At 38.0% G+C, this 23890-nt stretch overlaps 1 protein-coding gene across 3 annotated transcripts in view; it reads left to right on the forward strand.

Annotated features, from left to right (window-relative positions):
- The window catches only part of LOC127951846 (voltage-dependent T-type calcium channel subunit alpha-1H-like), a 52925-nt gene that overhangs the window by 17600 nt on the left and 11435 nt on the right, over positions 1-23890 (forward strand). For 2 of the 3 annotated variants that reach the window (XM_052549919.1, XM_052549935.1), the window contains exons 5-23: positions 1292-1604; positions 3784-3876; positions 4876-5659; positions 6870-7225; positions 13361-13512; positions 13793-13978; positions 14190-14307; positions 15151-15306; positions 16761-16842; positions 17198-17406; positions 17879-18256; positions 19887-19987; positions 20093-20210; positions 20332-20400; positions 20487-20671; positions 20937-21063; positions 21147-21272; positions 21501-21590; positions 21684-21897. In XM_052549919.1, the coding sequence (XP_052405879.1) occupies positions 1292-1604; positions 3784-3876; positions 4876-5659; positions 6870-7225; positions 13361-13512; positions 13793-13978; positions 14190-14307; positions 15151-15306; positions 16761-16842; positions 17198-17406; positions 17879-18256; positions 19887-19987; positions 20093-20210; positions 20332-20400; positions 20487-20671; positions 20937-21063; positions 21147-21272; positions 21501-21590; positions 21684-21897 (3857 nt within the window). The remainder of the gene's footprint in view (positions 1-1291; positions 1605-3783; positions 3877-4875; positions 5660-6869; positions 7226-13360; positions 13513-13792; positions 13979-14189; positions 14308-15150; positions 15307-16760; positions 16843-17197; positions 17407-17878; positions 18257-19886; positions 19988-20092; positions 20211-20331; positions 20401-20486; positions 20672-20936; positions 21064-21146; positions 21273-21500; positions 21591-21683; positions 21898-23890) is intronic. The other variant, XM_052549928.1, reaches the window with a different exon arrangement.

The following is a 23890-nucleotide window of genomic DNA, read 5'->3' on the forward strand; positions in this document are numbered from 1 at the left end:
TTATCTAACAGCCAGCTTTTTTCCCATCTTCTCCTCCTTTACCCCTCTCTCTGCTGGGAGCATGTCGGCACTACCGATATGAGCCAACTGTTGCCGGAAGCAATGGCATTTCAGCCGATGACAGTCTTGTAAACTGAACATTGCACCCTGGCATAAAATCAGTGCTCAGCATCAGTCCCAGAGCACTGAAGGTATACACACTTCAAGAAAGGTATATGGGTAAAAGCATATTAAAAAAGTCTGGAGAGACTTTGATGATTAAAGACTGCAGTCGTCAGAACGAGTTGAATTATAAGTCATATATTTTGATGTAATGGGACAAATTACTCCTCTCTAAGTGTTTGTGAGTCAAACATGCTAAAGCAACAACATTTTCACCTGCCAGATCTTATTTAGTAATATGAGCCTTTACATGCATACAGTAGATTAAATTTTTTGTGTCACTTGGCAGTTTAATTTGTGACTATATTCCCAAACTTTTTGTGGCTTCAGAGTTTTTTTGTTCTAAAGAATATGCTTAACCCTCGCGTTCTGTTTTAAATTCAGTTACATTTTCTTGGGGGCTCCAGGTACCCCAATGGTGAAATTTCCCTTTAAAACATACTTCTGACATGATTCTAACCTATTATACAGATGGTTCAATGATGGGTAATAGTTTCCATGATAAAGAAAAAGAAACATCTTTTGCAAACTAGTTTAAAACATATTTGCCAAGCTTGAAGGAATGCAATATTTATATTCCTGTTGGTTTTGAAAAACGTTAATACCATTTTTAAGTTTCAATTTTAAAATTAACTGTTCCTGTGGCTCAAGTGGTAGAGCATTGCGTTAGCAGCGCAAGGTTGTTGGTTCGATTCTCAGGGAACACATTAGGTAAAAAATGTTGGCTTGAATGCACTGTAAGTCGCTTTGGATAAAAGCGTCTGCTAAATGCATAAATTTAATTTAAATTGAATGAAAAAAATGTATGTGGTGTAATCGTAATTAACTTGAATATATATATACAAATTTAAAAAGATATTACAAAAATAAAGAATTATTAATTCAGTATTGGTGACTCAGAGTGACACCACTTGACATTTTACAACCTGCACAAACCTTGCCTTGTCATCAAAGGTGAATTTATCTGATATTTTAAGAGAATGACTAACCTTGACACACAATTCGGGTCATGTACATGTTAAGATAAGGAAGATGCTGTGTGGCCTCTGAGCATATAATGTGTTATTTACAGTGTGTTTTAGTAAGTAAATGCCATATATTATACATTGTTTTCCATGTGTTTCCACAGCCTTTATAATCTGCCACAAATGAGTCCATACTACATGAATGAAGAAGGTGAGGACAACCCCTTCATCTGCTCCACCAATAAGGAGAATGGCATGCTGCGCTGTAGTCAGGTGCCCCCCTTCAAGGAGGGTGTCGAGTGCACTTTAAATGCATCTCCCCTGGGACATGCCTACTCTAGCCTGGATGGGACAAGCAACAGCAGCTGTGTTAACTGGAACCAGTATTACAGTGAGTGTAAACCCGGGGAGCTCAACCCTCACAAAGGGGCAGTGAACTTCGATAATATTGGATATGCCTGGATTGCAATATTCCAGGTAAGTTCCTCTTGGAATGGTGTTTTGTAATCCAGATCATTTCCACACCACTAATGTTTTTTTTTAGTTGAGTGCTTTGAGAATGGAAGTGCAGTAGGGAGCGCCATTATTCTTTTCCCTAAAGTTTTAGGTTTTCCCTAAAGTAAAGACCCTAGTTATTCCAAAGATAGATGAGGCTTTTAACAACCTTTAGTACTCTTTTGAAAAGACAGTCTTGTTAAGCAAGCTCCAACCACAGCAAATAATGAATCTCCTCTGAGCAAATGTCTGTTTTAGTCATTTCTGCCACTTGGTCGGGGAAAGTGATGAGATTTTTTTGATGGGAATGTGATATCTTATATCTCAGTCTGTGGAAATGAAACCAGAAAAGAAAAAGATTCCCATCGCATATTAACGTATGCGCTTTGGGCCCGTCGTATGGACACACAATGAGTCCTGGGCTACATTCTGTTTGAAATGAATGTCGGTCTCACTTGTCCGATCGTTACAAGTGGGTCAGTCACATGGTGTCCCTTTTGGATGGGTTATAATGATGGTACAGGATATGCAATTATAAAAGAGGGCCTGAAGGGTTTTCACCTGTGTCAACATAATATCTTAATAGGAGCTGGATTGTACTCATAAGATGACACCTCTGGGAGCAGGTTTCTTCACATATTGGCACTTTTATGGCCTGATAAATTTGTTTTTAATTCCTTTTTAAATATACTGTATCTCTGGTATATTTTTGTTAAAGTTGTTCCAGATCCAGACTTTCTGTCTTAAAAAATGACAATCCATTATAAAAATATAGCCTTTTAAATTTGACTAATAATTAAACAATTATTGTGTGAAAACTGAAAAAATCAGTAGCATTTCTCCACTGATAAAGTTAATGTACTTGGCGAGAAGCATGTTTGAAAAGAAATATGAGACATTGCATGTGAAGAAAATAAATTAAAATCAAGGTAAATTTCACTTCTAAGCAGAATATTTTTGTGGATCATTTCTATAGGTAATTTCTTTAAATTGATAAAAGTTGAAATTATTATCTTATTGTTTGTATTTCAGATGCATAAAGCTATTACATTAACATTGGCCAGGAGTTGGTCATTCTCAAAATGTCAAAATTGTCATTTCCATCATAGAATGCTATTAAACATACTGTAATGCATTCATTGAGGAGTGGTGGAAATGGCACTGTGATGGCTGTGTTCATGGCTTTCAGGAAACATGAAATTCTTCAGGGAAATTCTTCAATTCTCCAGGGATGCTGGTTTGTTGGATATTGTTAGTGGACAAAACTAGATAGAATGTGAAAATGTTTTAAGAGAGTTTTCTAAAATTCTAGTGCCAGTAGTTGAAGAAACACAGAAATAAGGACATATTCAACAATATTAATGCTGTTACCAGCTGAAAACAATCCAGCTCACAAGTCTTTGCTAGTCTGACAATCTATGGAATAAATTATGCAATATTTTAAAATTAAGCTTGGTATGGCTGTATACACTATGTAAAAGGAGTCCATAAACTAAAGTTATGAATCAGCTGTTTTAAAGCCAACTGTTTGGATGCACTGTGGAGATTCATGTTTTTGTTTTAATGTGAACAATTGAAATGTGTCTACAGACAATGTAATCTAGTAGACAGCATAGAAAAGAACTGGGGTTCAAACATAATTAAGGTCTAAAAAAGGTCTAAATGATACTGCTGGATGAGAATGAAATGCAGTGCTGCAGGCGCAGAACTTCCAAAACAAATGACTCTCCATGCTAACATACTTAAACCTGCACTACTATTTTAACTGCGATCAAACTAACAATCAGACCTCTGGCATTACTCTGTGCCATGAACTGTAAGACTTTGTGTTTACTGGAGAGTCTAGATCTCTGAAAACAATTTAAAACGAATCCCTAGATGATGGGAAGAAGCAGTACAGTTACAAGAGCTTTAGTGTCTAATACTTTCTATTTAAGATAAAAATTAGAGACCTCTTTGACCTGAGTTTTAAACTAAGGTAATTTATTGATACTTTACCTCAGGTCAGGGTAAAATAGGATTGTTCTACATTTGAATGTGTTTAACTCAATCATCATTTATTATTAAAAAACCCGTAGAAAGACAATATGCTAAACTTGTAAGGCTTTTCACCCAGGCATTTCATCTTCAATTGATCTCAATTTCTCTTCTGTTTTTGCAGGTTATTACTTTGGAAGGATGGGTGGACATCATGTATTACGTTATGGATGCCCACTCCTTTTACAATTTTATATATTTTATATTGCTTATTATAGTAAGTATACTCTTAATTGAAAGCTTTTCTTGTTTTCAGCCTTTTTCACACCAAATACATGAGTAGAGCGAAGCAGCAGCATAACTGTAACAGCAGGCAACTACAACATGCAGTGTAATTTCTGTAAACTTTTGTTTTCAGGGTTAGGCATAATTCAATATTTAATTCAGTTCAAGAGTTTGAAATGAAGTGCTACAGTACATCCCTCAGGAAGCTGAATTTAAAGTGGAATTACAGCAAGTGGAATTTACTGAATTATAACAGTTGACAGAAATGTAAACGTTCCTCAAGGCTGGTCTGTACGTACATTTGTTAAACATAAAGTAGTTTATGTAAATTAAGTAGGTTTAGGTGACAGTACAAGTGGATCTGAATGTCAATGTGCCATATTATTTGAAATTCAGTCATTTGAATTGAGAATGCCTTTTAAATTGCAGTTTGGTTCCTAAAGTTGAATTGAGCAGAATATATCAAAATATACACTACAAGAACTAAAAACTGAAAGTTTAGGGTAGGTGCATTTTTTTAATTAATAGTTTTATCCAACAAGGATGGATTCAATTGATTAAAACTGGCAGTAAAGACATTTATATTGTTGCAAAAGAATAAATTAATGCTATTGTTTTGAACTTTGTTCGTCAAAGAATCGTGAAAAAAAAATATTAAGGAGCACAATTTTTTTTTTTACCATTGATGATAATAAAAAATGTTTCTTGATTAGCAAATCAGCAAATTAATAATGAATTCTCAATGATCATATGACAATGAAGACTGGAGTAAAGATGCTTAAAATTCAGCTTTGCCACCACAGGAATAAATTACATTCTTACAGTGTATTAAAATAGAAATTTATATTGTAATAATGTTAAACAATTGTACTGTTTTTGCAGTGTACTGTACACAGTATGTGTCACCTACATGCACAGTGTAAAACTTGCATTAGAGATTCTCCAAAGACTTCTCATGTTGGTAAACTAAAGTGACTTTTGTGTATCTCAGGTGGGTTCCTTCTTCATGATCAACCTGTGCCTGGTTGTAATAGCAACCCAGTTCTCAGAAACAAAGCAGCGTGAGAACCAGCTGATGCAGGAGCAGCGAGCTCGTTACCTCTCCAACGACAGCACCCTCGCCAGCTACTCTGAGCCGGGGAGCTGCTACGAGGAGATGCTCAGGTACATCAGCCACCTGTACCGCAAGGTGAAGCGCCGCGCCTCCCGCATCTACACCAGCTGGCAGAACAAACGCAGAAAGAAGGTAAACCCCAACAGCGGGCTGAGATGGGGGAGCGGAGGATGCTGCGGCGGGGGGGTCAATGGTCACAGCAGACACAGGGGTGGCGGACACTGGCTTCGGTCCATACACAGCCTCATCCAGCAGCACCAACGACAGCATTGTCACCTCAGCAATGGCAGCCCCAGTCCTGTGACCGCTGCGGGGCCCGCTGAGGCTCTGGAAATGAGGTCCATCGTAACAGGGTCACAACTGCCCGTGTCCTCACAGCCAACCGCCGTGCACAATATTTCTTCCAGGACTCAGTCAGTGCAAAGCATTTATCAAAGTGACTTTCTGGAGGCCCCGCAAGGGCGAACTAGCTCTGCGGTGGGCTTGCCGGCACTCGGGCGACTAAACGGGGGGATGAATTATCCGACCATCTTGCCCTCCCTTATTTGCAGCTACACAGGCAGTACTTCTGCAGGAAAAGGAAGAGCGGAGTCAGATTCAAATACAGGATGTGATGCGATTGATCCTTTTGAGAAGCTGCACCAGCTCATGGGAGAACATAGTGAGTTTTTCATAGCCATTGTTTCCACTTTGAATCAGGTCCAGTTGTTGTCATCTCACATAGCCTGTCTTAGGATAATGAAAAGCAGTCTGAGAAGGGGTTGTTAGGCAGCCCCTTACCAATGTGACAGAAAATCAATACTTCAAATGTTAAAGTCATTAACACAATCTTTATAGGAGTAAGACTGCCAGCATACCACTAGCATCTGTGGCCATCCAGCCCTTTGAAATGTTATGCCAAAAGGCGATTCCTCTTGTCGGACGGATAGGTAGAAAGCTTAATATGTCATGGGAGGCGAAAGTTGGTTGGTTTTCAGTGATTTAGTCTGCTGGGGCTTCTAGTAAAGCAGTAACCAGTGACCCAAATATAAGAATCCTTGTTCTAAACCCATTTAACACTCAAGCCAGTTTTCATTTCTATATCAGTCTGTTGCAGAATAACTATTTGTGGATTTCTGTCAACAGAAATATGTATCGCATGTTTACTCAAATTCACTGCCTGTGCCAGCAGTAATTTTTGCCTGCAGCTTGAATCACCTCCACTTCAGCGCATTACCACAGTCTAAAGTGGGCCACTGTGTATGATTACATTCTCAGGCAACACATTAGTATAAGAGTACAGCCACAGACATCCTCTGATTAGACCAAATAGTTTTATTTAAGATTGGGAGATCATAAGACCTAGAGAGGGTGAAGCACTTGAACAGAATACATAGAGCTCTGTCTATTTTTCATGAACATGGCTAGAGAATTAAAATGATAGACTAATAAACTAGCGAAGTAGCTGTTTTTTTTTTTTGGCTTGCCTGATCTAATTGAACTAATTAGGTGTGTAATAATTCTAATAAACATTAAGTTGGTTGTGGGGTCTATTGATGTTTGAGTTACATTGTGCAGAGAGATGTCCTCGATCCATAAGGAAGCAATGTGCAAGAGAATCAGGCAGATCAGTGATCATTGTTGATGAATGTTACTTTTAAAAGCAAAATGATTACTAATTATGTTACATAGTTATTTTTTATGCAAAAGTACTGTACCATTTGGAAAATGCTTCATTAACATTTTGATTTAAAATAAATAAGTGTAAGATATGACCTCTGTGCAACTAATTTATTTAAAACAAATGCAATACTTTATTTGTATTTCCTAAATGCATTGAAAAGCATTAAATGAAATTATTGACTGCTTGCATTTTTTTCCATGTGCTGTAGGCCACAGCCGTGTGCTGCTGCAGATGGCTGGTGTGGTGCCCAGTCCGTTGCTTCTGGAGCTCCTGAACTGCCCGTATTGTGCAAGGGCCCTGGAGACCATGGATGTGGAGCATGGGGATTCAGACTACTCCAGATCAGAAGGGGACGTGGTGTACGAATTCTCCCATGAAGCAGAGTTCAAACCCTGCCGTGCATCCCATCATAAAATCCTGGAGGAGCGTAACCGCCTGGCTCAGTACTGGGAAGACTTCCGGGACAGATTGATACGCATAGTGGATAGCAAATACTTTAATCGTGGAATTATGATTGCCATCCTCATCAACACCTTGAGTATGGGGATTGAATACCATGAGCAGGTAAGTGATATTGTCTGATATTGTCGGACAAGGCTTCAGTTACTTCAATATTGATTGTTGTTTGTAAGGAAACAAAGCTCACTGGCAATACAGGTGCTTCTCAATAGATTAGAATGTTGTGAAAAAGTTCATTTATTTCAGTAATTCAACTCAAAATGTGAAACTTGTGTATTAAATAAATTCAGTGCACACAGACTGAAGTAGTTTAAGTCTTTGGTCCTTTTAATTGTGATGATTTTGACTCACATTTAACAAAAACCTACCAATTCACTCAACAAACTAGAATATTTCATAAGACCAATAAAAAAAACATTTTTAGTGAACTGTTGGCCATCTGGAAAGTATGTTCATTTACTGTACATGTACTCAGTACTTGGTAAAGGCTCCTTTTGCTTTAATTACTGCCTCAGTTCAGCGTGGCATGGAGGTGAACAGTTTGTGGCACTGCTGAGGTGGTCTGGAAGCCCAGGTTTCTTTGACAGTGGCCTTTAGCCTTCATCTGCATTTTTTGGTCTCTTGTTTCTCATTTTCCTCTTGACAATACCCCGTAGATTCTCTATGAGGTTCAGCTCTGGTGAGTTTGTTGGCCAGTCAAGCACACAAACACCATGTTCATTTAACCAACCTTTGGTGCTTTTGGCAGTGTGGGCAGGTGCCAAATCCTGCTGGTAAGATTTTTTTTTTTTTTTTTTTTTGGAATTTTCAGTACAGTAACAAAAACTAAATTTGTGTCAACAAGGCCAGAAAAAGTCGTGCTCAATGTAAATTATATTACATTAAATTACACTTGCCCTTTATTCTACATTTAATTATGTGATTACCATATTTTTCGGACTATAAGTCCGAAAGTAAGTATAAGTCGCATTAGTCCAAAAATACGTCATGACGAGGAAAAAAACATATATAAGTTGTACTGGACTATAAGTCGCATTTATTTAGAACCAAGAGAACTAGACTAGGAGCACTGAGCAGCATAGAGCGCCCTCTCGTGGCTGTAGACGGTAATGTTTTCTCTTGGTTCATTTCTCTTGGTTCATGTCAAATTAATTTTGACAAATAAGTCGCACCTGACTATAAGTCGCAGGACCAGCCAAACTATGAAAAAAAAGTGTGACTTATAGTCCAATATATATGATATAAAGCATCGCTCGTTGAATACTAGTGTGGGACCTAGATAGCATGTCTGCTTCTGAAGTAAAATCTTTAATCTGAAAATAGCTAGCAGACACTTGTTATGGTAATTTTGGGATTTGGAGACCTCTTTGCAGTGCCTTTTGAGGTGAAACTGCTTCTCTAGGTGGAAGAGCTTGTTATTGTGTTGGCACTGTCAGTTCTGTGGGTGAGGTTTGCAGAACTCCTGTAAACAGTGTTTTTGAGTTATGGTTATACTTTTAAGTATGTATGATGGTTTTAAGCATCTATTCATGATGCTGCTTGCTTGTTTGCGACTGGCGAGTGTTTCATTATATGTTTATTCACTGTAAATGTGTTTTCCATTTGAAATTGTTGTCAGCGTGTCACAAATGCGGTCCTTTATGGAAAGCTGTGTCCATTTCAACAAAAAGGATATTGCAACTTTATATATCACAACTGAAACTTTATTTATTCTCATTTTTACTTTATTTCTTGATATTGCAACAACAAAAAAATCCTATTGTAGCTTTATATCTCATATGACTTTTCTCAAAATGTGACTTTATATCTCACAATATTAATTTAAGTTTTGTGACTTTGTTTCTCTCAGTTACTTTTTTCATTGTTTCCTTTGAGGTGGAGACAGGCTTTCATCGTCCACACGCACTATTGGCTGGTTTCCACCAAGTGGTACATTTCAGTACAGCACAGTACATTTCGGGATAGTACACCCTGATCCGGTGTCTACTGCCAATAGTATCCATACTTCATAGGTGTGGTGTATCCCAGAAAGTAGCGATTGATTCACACGCAAAGAAATCACTACATTGTATCTGTGCGTAAATATAAAATGATAAAATACAGTGTTATTTTTTGTGTTTGTGCAATCTGATGTAATCAAACCCAAACATGCATGACCAGGAAGGCGGAACGAGTGAAGGAAATGCTTCCCCTTGTGGCACGTGTAAGTGACGATTCTCTGTCAACCAATCAGTGTCCTGCAGTAAGTCTAGCTTCATCCTTTAGGCACATGACGACTGTGCTAGGTACCCCAATGGTAGGGTCCTAAAAAGTGGTATGGTAAGGTTAGCTATTTTGGCACCTTTCACAAATTCTAACAATGAAAACAGAATAATTACATACCATATCGTACCACTCGGTGGAAACGAGCCATATGGCATAAATCCAAAAAAAGTAACTGCAAGAGGTTGACTGCAGTTAATACTCTGCAGAATGTGATAGACAGGTTGTTTACAGAGTAATTGCCATTTACTTAAAATCAAATGGTTCAAGGTTTATCTATATAGGTGTTTGTTCAGTACTGCCAGCTATTGGAATACATTGTCACCATAGAAGTTATTGAGGGAGGATTACAGTAATGAGATAAGGCTGGCTTCATTGATCTATGTACTGAATGCTCTGAGCTTAGCAGGAGAAAGATCAGCAACTCAGCAGAGTCAATCAGCCACCTAATCGGATTTACATGGGGCCACTGACAGTCTTCATTACTGCATCAGTCAAAGTCACTTCCCAGAGCCTACCCCACTGTTCACCCCATCACTGAAGACACACGCATGTCTCCACTGCACATACTATTTCACTTTGATAAATGATAGAAATGATCAATTAATAGCCGACCATGGAATACTTTTGGGAAGTTGACACATCCCGCAGTGTGATGTGCTGTTCTCCTTCTGAAAGTATTTTAAAGCCACGTTCTCCAGAACGTGTAAACACAGTGACTCATTGAGTTTAGCAAAAAATGAAACACTGTAAAAGAAGTGTTGACTGATTACAGGATGTAAGATAGACATTTATAAGTTATACACCAAATACTCATTTAAGATTGAAGTATTCTCATCAAAATCATACTTGTATCAATCAAACACATCATGCTGTGTTTATCTTCAGATTGTCATTCAATGGTTTAGAGCTGTAAAATTACAAACATTAGCTCAAATATCCCACCTGTTGTTGTTTGTCATTCCTTTTTTCATTCCATTCTGCTTTCGGAGGATCATAAAGAAGTGTTGCATTTACTATGCATCATGGGAAATGATGAAGGAAGGGGGCAATAAGATGTGCAGTGGCTGACTCCCTCTGGAGAAGTGCGGGTATCCTCTTCTAACATCACTCTCCTTTAGTCTGCCATGTTTCAGCCACTAAAAACCCAGTGTCCCAACATGCATTTGCACTGTTGTTGCTTTTCCGTTTCTTTGTCCAGCAAAAGTGATTGATGCAGCGGTAGTGGGAATTTCTAGCTTTGCACTCAGACAGACCATGTTCAGGAAAGTTAGGATGAATATTTGATTTGTGTGTAATGTAAATGGCTCATCCGAAGATAAAAAAAAAATGTCATCGTTTACTTACCCTCAAGGTGAAAAGGGCTTCAAAAAAAAAACAAAGCACCATAAATGTATGATAGATAGTATGAAAAATAGTCAATTTACTATATTCAAACTTTTCTGAACTCGATTTACGTGAGAAACATACATTTTCTCATGTAGGTGTTCCCCAAAGAAAATTTCAGAGAAAAGTTCTTAAAAAGAAAAAAAAAGACTACCGTATTTTCCGGACTATAAGTCACACTTTTTTCATAGTTTGGCTGGTCTTGTGACTTATAGTCAGGTGGGACTTATTTATCAAAATTAATTTGACATGAACCAAGAAAAATTAACCAAGATAAAGCATTACCGTCTACAGCCACGAGAGGGCGCTCTAGCTGCTCAGTGCTCTTGTAGTCTACCCCTAATAAACATAGAGCGCCCTCTCACGGCTGTAGACGGTAATGTTTTCTCTCGGTTCTTGGTTCTAAATAAATGCGACTTATAGTCCAGTGCGACTTATATACGTTTTTTTCCTCGTCATGACGTATTTTTGGACTGATGCGACTTATACTAAGTTGCGACTTATAGTCCGAAAAATACGGTATTAGCGTGAAAAATATTATATAATCTAAAAACTATTTTTCCAGTATAAAGAAGCTTTTGTGGAATGGAAAGGTTCCATTGATGTCAAAGTTTCCTCATGGAACCATCAATGCCAATTAAGAACCAGTATTTTTAACATTGTATTGAAGAGTGGTCAGAATACTGTTCACATTTAGGGAATAGTGATTTGTGATATATGGTTTTGTTGGAGAGGGGATGAGCTAGAGGGTCTGGTTCAGACGTATCATAGACATAACTGTGTTGTGTAATTCTATCATATTTTAAAACAGAAATGCACTGATCCTCTCTGTCACTGAGGAAAACGAAACTATTTTGTTTGTTGGAAAATATTATGCACAGACTGGAAGATTGCATTTAGAACTTTTCATGACTGAGCTCAGGCTATGGCACTGCATAATGGCACGTGTCTCACTTTATGAAGAAAATTACACTAAAACAATGTTTTTGCCCCATGGTATGTTTTTGAATCTGCTGCTTCAGAGTTGTTTTCGCAAATTAGCATCCTATTTTAATTTCAAACCATATTAGAGTTCACACTTTAGCTATCTTGGCACTTGAGGTGGTGTTCGCTTCTGGAATAATGATTCACAAAGCAACCTGTTGGACCCGACACACAAGCACATCTGTTTATGTATATATGTTGCATAAAGTGTAAGCTTTATATGGAAGTTTGCCTACTGAAAATGTGATTACCATCTGTTTTATGTTGACACTGCTGGCATGTTTTCTGGTTTAGTGTATTCCTGTTTCCTTCAATACCAGTGTACAAATAGCCTACTAAATTGATGATACTAAAATTGTTTAGAACCGAAGACGGATGCCTTTAAGGCTGAAAATGCTTGTCTAATCTAACATTGCAGTCGAAGAGGGTATAATAAAGGGTTTTCATTATTCTCTTACTAATCCATTACTAATCTGTTGTTCCTGTGTAACAAGCACGCTGGGGAAGTGCTATATAAATATTCATGAAGTACATTGATTAATGTATGTAGATTAATGCATGCAGCAGAGGCTGTGGAGCCCCCTAGTGATGACCTGTCAGCGCAGTTTTGCTTCAGTTATTTGTTGGATATGTGTTTACACTTGCAAAGGTTTGTTTCAGTTATAAGATAATTACAGATAACCTCTATTTTAATAGAGACATATTTAATTGATTACAATTTACAATAAAGTTCTTTGTTAATTCATTAAAAATAAATTAATGTTAATTTAGTTAATATTATAATTTATCTCTGTAAAAGAGTTTTTCAGGTTGCTTAATGATATTTAATGCATTAATGAAGTTTTATGTGTCTTTAAGAAATAAGAGAGGGATATCACAAGCGGTGAAACCCTCAGATGTACGCAGGCTTTATCTTTCTAAACGGAAATGTTTAACAGTGACTTTAAGGTTGCCTGTAGCGATGGTAATTGTCTAACAGTTTGGAGAATTGATTTTATAACAGTGTGTTACTGTGAGCAGATCCCAGGTGAATGCTCTTATAATGGCCAGCAGAACCAAGAGGCTCGTATCATTTATGCTTCCTTTAGAATGAGTTTATTGATTTGCATTGTGCTAAAGAACAGAAGAGTGCAGTAGCAATGCTTAATTTATTCAGCTGGTATAGTCTACATCAGCATATGTAGGAGACTAATTCTCTGGCCCTGAAATTACTCATGATGGACTGATTTTAGTGGTAGCTAACTGTCTTTCGGATTGATCTGCATTGCTTTGCTCTCAATAAAAGAGCATATAATGCTTTGGCATTTATTCTGGTTGTTTAACCTCAGGTCTGGTGCTGTTTGTGTGAAAATGAACAATTATAATAGCTTCTAAATATCTTTATTATTTGGCCTAGAGGTGTAAACTGCTCATTTATCATTTGAACGTGCAGTTTATTTATATCCCACCCTCAGGTGTTTCATGTGACGTTGTGAGAGTAAAGGGGTGTGAAGGTGTCATTATGAGGGTCAGTGATTAAGGTCACTCATATGTTGTATTCTCAGCAGTATCTTGGCATGACTTTGGCCTGCAGAAGGTAATGAGGTGTGTCTCTGTTTCCTCTCACAGCCTGAGGAGCTGACAAATATTCTGGAGATTAGCAACATCGTCTTCACTAGCATGTTTGTCCTCGAAATGGTCTTCAAACTGCTGGCCTTTGGCATCTTCGGCTACATTAAGAACCCCTACAACATCTTTGATGGGATTATTGTAGTTATAAGGTAAGATCTGTTATTTATCTATGTGTGTCTATAGACCTATATCTTATAGAACACTTATTAAAATACTAAATATATGGTTAAAATTGTTAAAATAAATTAAAACAACCTTAGCAGGGCTTCTTTTTAAAATACATATTGGATTTTAAGTGAGTGTAAACATTATTAATTATATATTGTTTAGAATTTTGTGGTAGTGATTACTGTAATCACTGTAAAAATCACGGTAACAAACTGTTAAATATAAAAACACATCAAATATAAGCATGTGTTTCTGTGACAGTGTGTGGGAGATCATTGGGCAGGCAGATGGGGGTCTTTCAGTGCTGAGGACGTTTCGTCTCCTGCGTGTGCTCAAACTGGTGCGCTTCCTCCCTGCACTGCGCAGACAGCTGGTGGTCCTGATGAAGACCATGGACAATGTGGCAACCTTCTGCATGCTGCTAATGCTTTTCATCTTCACATTCAGGTGCAGTTCACACCTACAACTCATTCAACCAATTAAAACCATGCACAGTGTCACCAAGACTGTAATCTTGACTCTAGAAAACAATGTGCAACATTAATTCTAGTTTGTGAGGAGTCATGTGCTGAAAATCTGTTGCCTTATCATCAACATAATTCTGGACTTATGCACTTAAATGTTAATGCATTTCATTTTTCTTTTACCATCAATACAGCATTCTTGGAATGCATCTCTTTGGATGCAAATTCAGCCTGAAAATGGAGAATGGAGACACCATTCCAGACAGGAAAAACTTTGATTCCCTGCTGTGGGCCATTGTCACTGTGTTTCAGGTCAGAACAGAGGCTGTGCTGAGGTCAAGCTATGCATACACTGAAAAAAAAATTGTGTAGAACCACTTTTCACTAAGAATTTTTTTGTACATTTCACAATTAATTACAAAGAAATAGCATGCAACAAACTAATTTAAATAGTATTTAATTAAATTAGTACTGTATTGTAAAACATACTACAACAATAAACTTTGAGTTGTGTAGACCTCAAACAGTGTAGACCTGTCCTTATATACTCTGTAAAAAATAAGAAAGATCATTATTTTCAACTTTTCTAAATGTATCACTCTGAGACACTGCCGTAAATAATTACTTATTTCTCTTAGGTTAGGGTTATTTAAGATATTATAAATATTTGTGTATCCCATAAAACGATTTATTAGCTCCATATCAATATCTTGAGGTATATAGTAGCTACTATGCAGCTCACTACAATGGAAAGCCTTATTTCTGCATTATTTCTTGCATTAGCACAATTTCCTGTGATAAAGCTGAGTTGCTGAACCTGCACTTTATCTGTATGCTGTAATGCAGCTATTCTCACTAGATTATCCCAACATTATTTTGCGGTTAAAAAAAAAAAGACTTAATTGCTAAACTGGGACAGATAATTACTTTCACTTCAGTAAGATCTAGGACTTTGAATAGTTTGTACAGTATAATCACAAAACACTCAGATTGAACCTCTGGCATCAAATTCTGTATTTCCCCCAAATGCTGGAAAATACATGCACAAAACAATATTCTATTTCACACTTCATTATTACATTATTATTAATACATTAATAGATTGTTCTGTACTCAGCCGTTCTCTGTCCTCTTCTGCTTGTGTTTGTATTTCAGATTCTGACCCAGGAAGACTGGAACGTGGTTCTCTATAATGGAATGGCTTCCACTACCCCATGGGCGGCTCTTTACTTTGTGGCCCTGATGACTTTTGGGAATTATGTGCTCTTTAACCTACTGGTGGCCATCTTAGTGGAGGGATTTCAGGCAGAGGTAACAGAAAACCTTCTGTATCAGCTGTTTATTTTTATTAAAGATCTGTGTACATAGTAGTTGCTTTCTCCAGATAGTCTGGGGGGTTGAACTTTATAGCTCTTACTAATACTGCAGTAAACATTAACATATGTATTCGACCTGAGAATCATTTTCCAAATAATATTTTGCAAGTCACGACGTGTTTTTCTATCAACTGTTGAGAGTCCGAACAAAACAGAAACGTTTTTGCAAATGAATGACCCTTTTGATCCAATCAATCAAACATTCCAATTGTTCATGATTCAGTTTGATTCATTTTAACAGTTCACTCATGCACTGAATTGTATGCAGTGGTTTCCCATAATAAATGCTAATGAAATACTTTAAAAGAAAGGGGGGGGGGGGGGCTTGAGGTGGATTTTTACCCTAAATCCGCTATAGGAAACAATTTACAAATGCCTTCCATTGTTTGTTTGTGACCATTTTTATTGCACAAACAGCACTGCAGGTAGAGCCAATGTATATCCAAATATCCTAAATATTATCAAGAGTATTAAAAATATGGGAACACTTTAAATATGTTAATAAATAAAGAAAAAAGAATTATAATAAAGAATGCACTTAAATTATTTGCTCTAAAAAGAGTAAAAAAATGAAATCATATAATAAAAATGTATTGTTTTAATAAAATAACATTTATATCTTATAAACTAATAAATCAACTCCATGCCTAAATCTACAGCTAAAAATGAAGATTTATTTTACAATCGAAAATCTTAGTGTTCATTTCTTCTTATGAACACTAAGATTTAAATGAACTTAGCTTAACAAGCAACAAAGAAGCTTGTGCCATGTTTTCACAGCCCTCACAACTTTATATTATGTACAAAATAGAAATTAAATACATTTCGAATAAGAATTAAATCTAACATACCAGAAATATTTTATTTCAAAATCTAAATCTGTAGCTAATATGTAAATGAGTCACCCTTGAAGAGGGGAAACCTGAGCTACACAAGTTGAACTGGTGCTACAGGCATTTAAAGAAGTTGACTTCTTAAGGAGGCAGGTTTGTGCATAAACAAAGTAACTGTTTCCCCCAGATAGTCTGGGGGGTTAAACTGCATTACTGAGACAGTGCTGCAGTGTTTGGCCCATCTGTCATGCTGGGATCTGTGTGAATTGTGAACTTGTTATTACTAGGTGTAAACCTGCAAAGACTAAAACAAACACCAACTTTACACAACCCTAACCGTAATCGAGGTCTAACAGGATAGCTGTGTACTGATAAGAGCACAACATCTGTCTGTATGCACAGCAGGCTGCGACTGAGTGAAGTTGATGCCAGAGGCCAACGTCCAATGAGAGAACGGCTCCTGTTTGGCTTCACTACATCCTTAATATCACTTTAGTGGGCTGAGTGGTTACTGAAATACTGTGCGCTGTCCACAGAAAGATCTTGTGTTTTGCAGGGAGATGCTAACAAGTCAGATACAGATGAGGAAAAGCGGTCTGTGAACTTTGAAGAGGAGGAGAAGATGGGGGAAGCTACAGGTTACTTCCTTTAACACATAAAATGTTATTGCCAGGTAACATGTACGTAAAATGACTTTCATGCACACTTTTTACACTACTTAGATTACACCTATTCTTAGTCCGTTCATTCAGGCATATAGTTAAGTTCACTGCAGACTCCATCACAGAGAGCAGTGGTCCTCTAGAGCCACATTATAGTCACCGTGAATGCATTTCACATGCAGTATATGAATCTACTGGAAAAAATGCCCTTTTTATGTGTCCTTCTTCCATTTACCTTTACAACTTTGTCATTCATGGGTAATCATTTTTTATTTTATTTACTGGATGGTGATGACTTTCATCAAATAACTCTTTTTACCTTCACCAACAGAGTTGAAAATGTACTCTATGATGATGTCAGCGAATGGGCATGTGGATCCTCGAGGCACTTTGCCCCCTCCAATCATCATGCGCACTGCTGCCACCCCCATGCCCACTCCGAAGAGCTCGCTCGGCCCCGAGTCAGTGTTTGGTTTGACCGAGTCCCGACGGGGCAGTGGGATCTCAATAGATCCAAATGCTTTTGATCAAAAATCCCTGGTAAGAAAAAAAATCAGCTGTCAGATGACAATAAGGTGTCCATTAAAGTGACGTCACATAAAGATTCCTTGAGCATACATTAGTTGATTAAAAAGGAAGCGAGGTCATCTTTTATCACTTTATGACATAGCTCAGGTTGTGAAATGTCATATGTATGATATTTATTCATTAAAAATTAATGATATTTAACATTTTGCAATATTTTGAGCTTGACAAAAGTCTTGTAAATATATTGACAAGGCAGCATTTTTTGTGCGTACAGCTTGTAAACAACACTATACCTCAGGTGAAGTCAATTTAAATGCAAAACATTATCAAAAGATGATCAAAATATAGGGACACTCTTCGATGTGCCCCAGTACTAATGAAAGGCTAGAATTGTCCCTGACTGTTGTACTTAATTGCAGTAATACGCAATATGTGTAACATGCAACATCTCACTAGGACAATGTATTTTCCTTTACTATCCCAGACTAGCCCAAGAAGATCTCCATGCCACCCCCGTGGCTCAGGGAGTAACTGGGGCAGCCGCAGGTCAAGCTGGAACAGCTTAGGACGGGCGCCGAGTTTGAAAAGGAAGGACACGTCTGGGGAGAGGGAGTCTCTGCTGTCTGGGGAGGGCAGAGGCAGCTTTGAGGATGAGGACTTGGAGGGGGAGAAGCTGGCTAGTATCAGTGGGGGCTCACTGCAGCATCCCAGCTCTCTAGATATCCCTGAACTGCCCCAAACCCCCAGCTTCAGCTCACTGGGAGACTACCATGACTGCAATGGAAGAAGCCTGCACCTGCCCACTGACCTGTCCACCAACCTCAGCAAACAAGACTCCATTGCAGAGGAAGACATGGATGATGTAAGTCATGGCTTAATCCAGTGTTGTTCGTTACAGTCAGGCAATGCTGACCTTTTTTTTTTTTAATGTCTTCCCAGGGGTTTGTCTTGTGAGGAAACTAATTGGCATGCTGTAATTGATTCAGCACTTCAGTCTGAAGGCAGTAATTGTTTTTCTTGGTGTGACCTTTATTGGTGTCAGTGTGATGATATCTTCTCACACAAGAGACCTCGTCTTGAAATTAAGTTTCAAGTGCTGTGAAATAAACAGAAACAACAGGGCTACAATACAGGCCTACATACAAACAACATGCACAACCTACATCGGGACATGCACATAAACCATAGACTTTATTAAAACATGGTCGCAGTTTCCGTGAAGTCACCCGTGGACTCCTGATGAGAGTGTTTTGAATCTCAAAGTGGGCGGATCCGGCCGTCACCATCATGGCAGAATGTCACCGCGCGTCTAAAAGGCGGGAACTGGTTGCTGAAACCACACCCACCTAGCGCGATGGAAATCCATCTGTCACTCAAGTGGCCACGCCCTTAATTATACAAAACTTTAAGGCTTAATATAATTTAAATGGATGAGTTCTAAAAACATTCATCCCCCTTACAGTTGTCATGAAGGGCAAAATAAGCTATATAGACCAAAACCACTTTTTGTACCATGTTTTTGGATGTTTTTATTTTTTCTGCTGTAAAGTTGGACATTTTACCATGGGGAGCCTATGGGACTGAATCCCTTTTGGAGCCTGCCTCTAGCAGCCAGTCGATCAATTACAGTTTTAGTCACATTGTGTAGACTTAGAGTAAGAGAGTGTGGATGGTTGCTGCTCAACATGAACTAATTTTAGAAAATAAAAACTTCAAAACATTTGAATTTTCGTTTGATTTTCGATCAAATAAATACATCCTTGGAGAGTGCATGAAAGACTTATTTTAAAAACATAAAATATTAAACAACTCCAAAATTATGAACAATGAAGCATTTGCTAAAGGAAAAAATATTTTAAAATGTAAAAAAAAATACACTGTTGTCTTTTGTGTTCGTAATCTGTACCTGAAATTATTTTATTTCTTGCCAAGGAAATTTGAGACACGCATCATGGAGTCACGACTGAGCTGTAAAAAAAAAAAAAAAAAAAAAAAAACCTTGTTTCATTTGTTTGAAACGTGCTGCAAGTGTTTACTGAAACTGCATAATTGAGTATGTAAAAATGTCCATAAAAACTGCATAAAAGTGTCAGTAAACAAGTGGAAGTTAGTTGGAAATGTTTTATAATGATTTCCCACTATCGTATTACCATCCACATAATTACAGCTCTGCTTCAAGGTTTCTCATTTCTTCAAGTTAATCAGTCTTTCTAACCAAGTACCTGGCAAATCAATTAGACATTTAAACAAAAAGGATTTCAATTGTGCAAAATATATATTGCAGAAAACACATTTGCAATGTAAGCTGTTAGATTTACAAAATGGTACTTCGTCAAATTGAAACAAGAATCCATTCAAATCCTTCTTTATTGAAGCATTGAACCGAAAGTTTTAAGCAGAGTATCCTAAACGCTTTAAACTCCTGACAATGCTGTAGTTAATGTTTAGCGCTGTAGTATTTATCTGTAGTTCCTCTCTCTTGTGTGTTATAGAGCTTCTGTTTCCGTCTCAAGAGGACGTTTGAAGCATATAAACCTAAGTGGTGTAAAGATCATGAAGACTGGTCCCTTTATCTGTTCTCTCCTCAGAACAGGTAAGCATCTGCTGTCTCCAAACTATTGACCAATTACTCCCTTCCTTTTTTTAAAGTTTCACATTCCTTTTTGTACTGCAATTTTGTTTTTCAATTCTGTCCTAGGTTTCGAATGATGTGTCAAAGGTTAATTTCTCACAAGATGTTTGATCATATAGTATTGGTATTCATCTTCTTAAACTGCATTACCATTGCTCTGGAAAGGCCCACTATTCAGCCATCTGTAAGTTTGCTTAAGTGTAATCAAGGCCATTTGCATCTAAATTTCGCTGATGTCATGCTTTTCTGGATGTATGATACAGCATGTCCTTTTGTGTGCGTTTTGGTTTGTTTTTTCATTTCAGGAGCGAATGTTCCTCAGTATCTCCAATTATGTTTTCACTGTGATTTTTGTGGCTGAAATGACTGTGAAGGTATGATTTAGGCCTTTTCTCTCTCCATATAAGGAATATTCTTTCCACAAAACACTCTCACACACATGATATGGCTTGTGTTAAAGGTGGTGGCCCTCGGCTTCTGTGCTGGGAAGCACAGTTATCTGCAGAGCACCTGGAATGTTCTGGATGGGGTGCTGGTCTCTGTCTCTCTCATTGATATTCTGGTCTCCCTGGCCTCCACTGGTGGAAACCGAATCTTTGGCATCCTGAGGGTTCTTCGTCTGCTGAGAACTCTTCGGCCGCTGAGGTGAGCCAGCGAATGGTCACAACGTGCCTGTCTGAGGCTACGTGGTCATTGCTCCAGTTAAGGAATAAACTGAAGGTTAATTTTGTGGTTGCGTGATCTCCCGAGTCTACTAAACCTTTGCGAAATAAAGTCTGTTATCCCTGAATTCTTTTTTTTAGGTTTACCAATCTTAAAGGTCACTCAGACAACTGTACCATTACATCCTGGAATCCAAACAGGTTGAAATAGGTTGTGTCTTTGTTTTTGTTGTTTTTCACGTAAACAGAGTGATTAGTCGCGCTCCTGGACTGAAACTAGTGGTGGAAACGCTAATAACATCCCTGAGGCCCATTGGGAACATTGTGCTCATCTGCTGTGCCTTCTTTATTGTCTTTGGCATTCTTGGAGTTCAGGTAATTGCTTCAGATGCTACATGCTTTTCAACAGAAATGTGAGGGATTTTCAGTTAACGCAGTAGCGATATTATGAATTGCAGCTCTTCAAAGGAAAGTTTTACCATTGTGAAGGTGGCGACACCAAAAACATCACCAATAAGTTTGATTGTATTCGAGCAAACTACAAATGGATTCGGAGAAAGTACAACTTTGACAACTTGGGACAGGTAGGTGTCACACACTTGACGTTATTCACTGATTCGGACACACTGAAGCATTATAAAGCGATCAGTTGAGTGAAAAAGTAAGGTCATGTTTCCTTTTAATTTTTATAGGACTTCGAGAAACCATTTTCTGCTGTAATATGGTTGAAATGATTCCCAGATTGTCATAACGAGCCCTGTAACTGCTCTGAATGAATGATGGTTTTGCTGGCACGTGTCTTTCTTCTGCAGGCTCTCATGTCGCTGTTCGTGCTTTCCTGTAAGGACGGATGGGTCAATATAATGTATGACGGGTTGGACGCTGTCGGAGTGGACATGCAGGTTTGGATCTGCTTTGCTCATTCTGGCACATGACTTTCCTAATTTGTCATATGATGGATGTGCCGTTCATCTTCCTGTCCTTCACGCCCACAGCCTGAGCGCAATCACAACCCCTGGATGCTCCTCTACTTCATCTCTTTCCTGCTGATCGTCAGCTTCTTCGTGCTCAACATGTTTGTGGGAGTGGTGGTGGAGAACTTCCACAAGTGTCGTCAGGACCAGGAGGAAGAGGAGGCACGTCTGCGCGAGGAGAAGAGGCAGAGACTGCTGGAGAAAAAGCGCAGGAGTAAGGCGAATTGCGGGTCTGGTCGGTAGTCTATTTTTCTGAGCACTGCCTGCTTCCAGAGCCTGAAAGAGAAAGCTAGAGAAAGATTTTTAAAAAAGACAGAAGCAGTCAAAAGGCTGAAGAAATTCAAAAACTATGCACAATTTGGCACCGATCTGATGTCAGCCTTGGATTGTGATGGACTGTAGCATGTTCCTGCATGAGATGCCCGCAACACAAAATGCTGCATGACAAGCCAACAGGGGAAGTTTGCACAGTACATATGGGGTCAGCATCATGGCCAAAGCAGCAGAGCATCCTGCTATGAATACTGTGTATAGGGTGGTCAGTTAAAAGAGGTTTGAACTAGTACTAATTAGGACTGTTCATTTACTGTGTTTTCCTACCATCAGAGCAGTTCAAGGTTGAAGTACCAAGCTCGAGAAGAGTCGGTAGAGTCAACGCACCTAATCAAACACAGTGTTAACAGGTGGCAGAAAGCACATCCATTTTCAGCATCATTACTCCAGTCTTCAGTGTCCCATGATCCTTTAGAAATCATTCTAATATACTGATTTGCTGCTCAAGAAACATTTCTTATTGTCAATTTTGAAAACAGTTGTGCTTGCTTAATATTTTTGTAAAATGATAAATTCTTTTCTCCCGATTTCTTGGTGACTACAAAAGTAAAAAGGACAGCATTTATTTGAAACAGAAGTCTTTGGTAATAAATGTTTTTACTGTGACTTGTTCACTTTAATGCATCCTTGCTGAATAAATGTATAAAGTTTAAAAAAAAATCTTACATTTCCCAAACTTTTGAAAAATAGTGTATCTCAGACAGAGTCAATTGCTAAATAGATTGCTATGGACCACAGGCTTATGATCAGTGACACTGAAATGAAATCAATAATGTACTATCATAATGAAATCAATAATAAAGTGACTTTTAAAGCCACTTTTTATATTGAAGGATTCACTCCTCTGTCACAATCACATCATGTCTTTAATATTTATTCATTTGAGGACTTGCTAAACAAATATCACTAAATACATTAAATTAAACTGCAAATCATTAAAAATGATTACATTATAATTTTAATCAACTGAAAACCCTAGTAGTCATATAGTGCTTATAAAAAAGAATAACCCCCCTTTTAAAATAATCACAATTTGTTACTTTAAATTATTACATTATAAATTTAATCATTTGAAAACCCTAGTAGTCATATAGTGTGTATAGAAAAGAATAACCCCTTTTTAAAATAATCACATTTCTGAAATGAAGACGGACACAGTTTTTGTTTTATCCAGCTGTATTTACTCAGTGCAACTTATAACATCCAAGTGAAATAAATAGCACCATGTCAGAAATCACTGAGTTGGAAAAAGGATCACCCTCTTGTGTCGTTATTTTGTTGAACCACCTTTTGCTTTAATTACAGCCTTTAGTCTGTTGGGATATGTCTCTGTCTCTAAAAACGTTGCACATCTAGACTTTGCAATATTTACCCTTTTCTTTGGAGAGCTGCTGAAGTTCAGTTAAATTTGATGGTGACTGTTTGGACTGCAGTCTTCAAATGATTCCACAGATTTTCAATGGGGTTTAAGTCTGGACTCTGACTATGCAAGGGCATTCTACTTTTTCTCCTTCAACCACTGTGAGCTCAGTTTTGCTGTGTGCTTTGGATCATTGTAATATTGGAAGGCAAACCTTCTCCCCATTGACAACTTTCTAGCAGAGGGCAGCAGATATTCCTCAAGAATTAGACAGTATTTTTGCCCCATCCATTTTTCCTTCTATCCTGACAAGTAAGAGAAACAGCCCATAACAGGATTTCACCACCTCCATGCTTTACTGTGGGAATGCTGTTATCTGGGTGGAGAGCTGTATTGGATTTCCGGCAGTTGAGGCCAAATAAATACATTTTAGTCTCATCTGCCTCAGAATCTTCAAGGTTTGTTTTGGCAAAGCTCAGCTGTGACTGCATGTGGCCTTTCTTGAGGAGTGCCTTTTTTCTTGCTCCCCTCCCAT

The sequence above is a fragment of the Carassius gibelio genome, chromosome A3 (genome assembly GCF_023724105.1).
Source record: "Carassius gibelio isolate Cgi1373 ecotype wild population from Czech Republic chromosome A3, carGib1.2-hapl.c, whole genome shotgun sequence".
NCBI lineage: Eukaryota > Metazoa > Chordata > Actinopteri > Cypriniformes > Cyprinidae > Carassius > Carassius gibelio.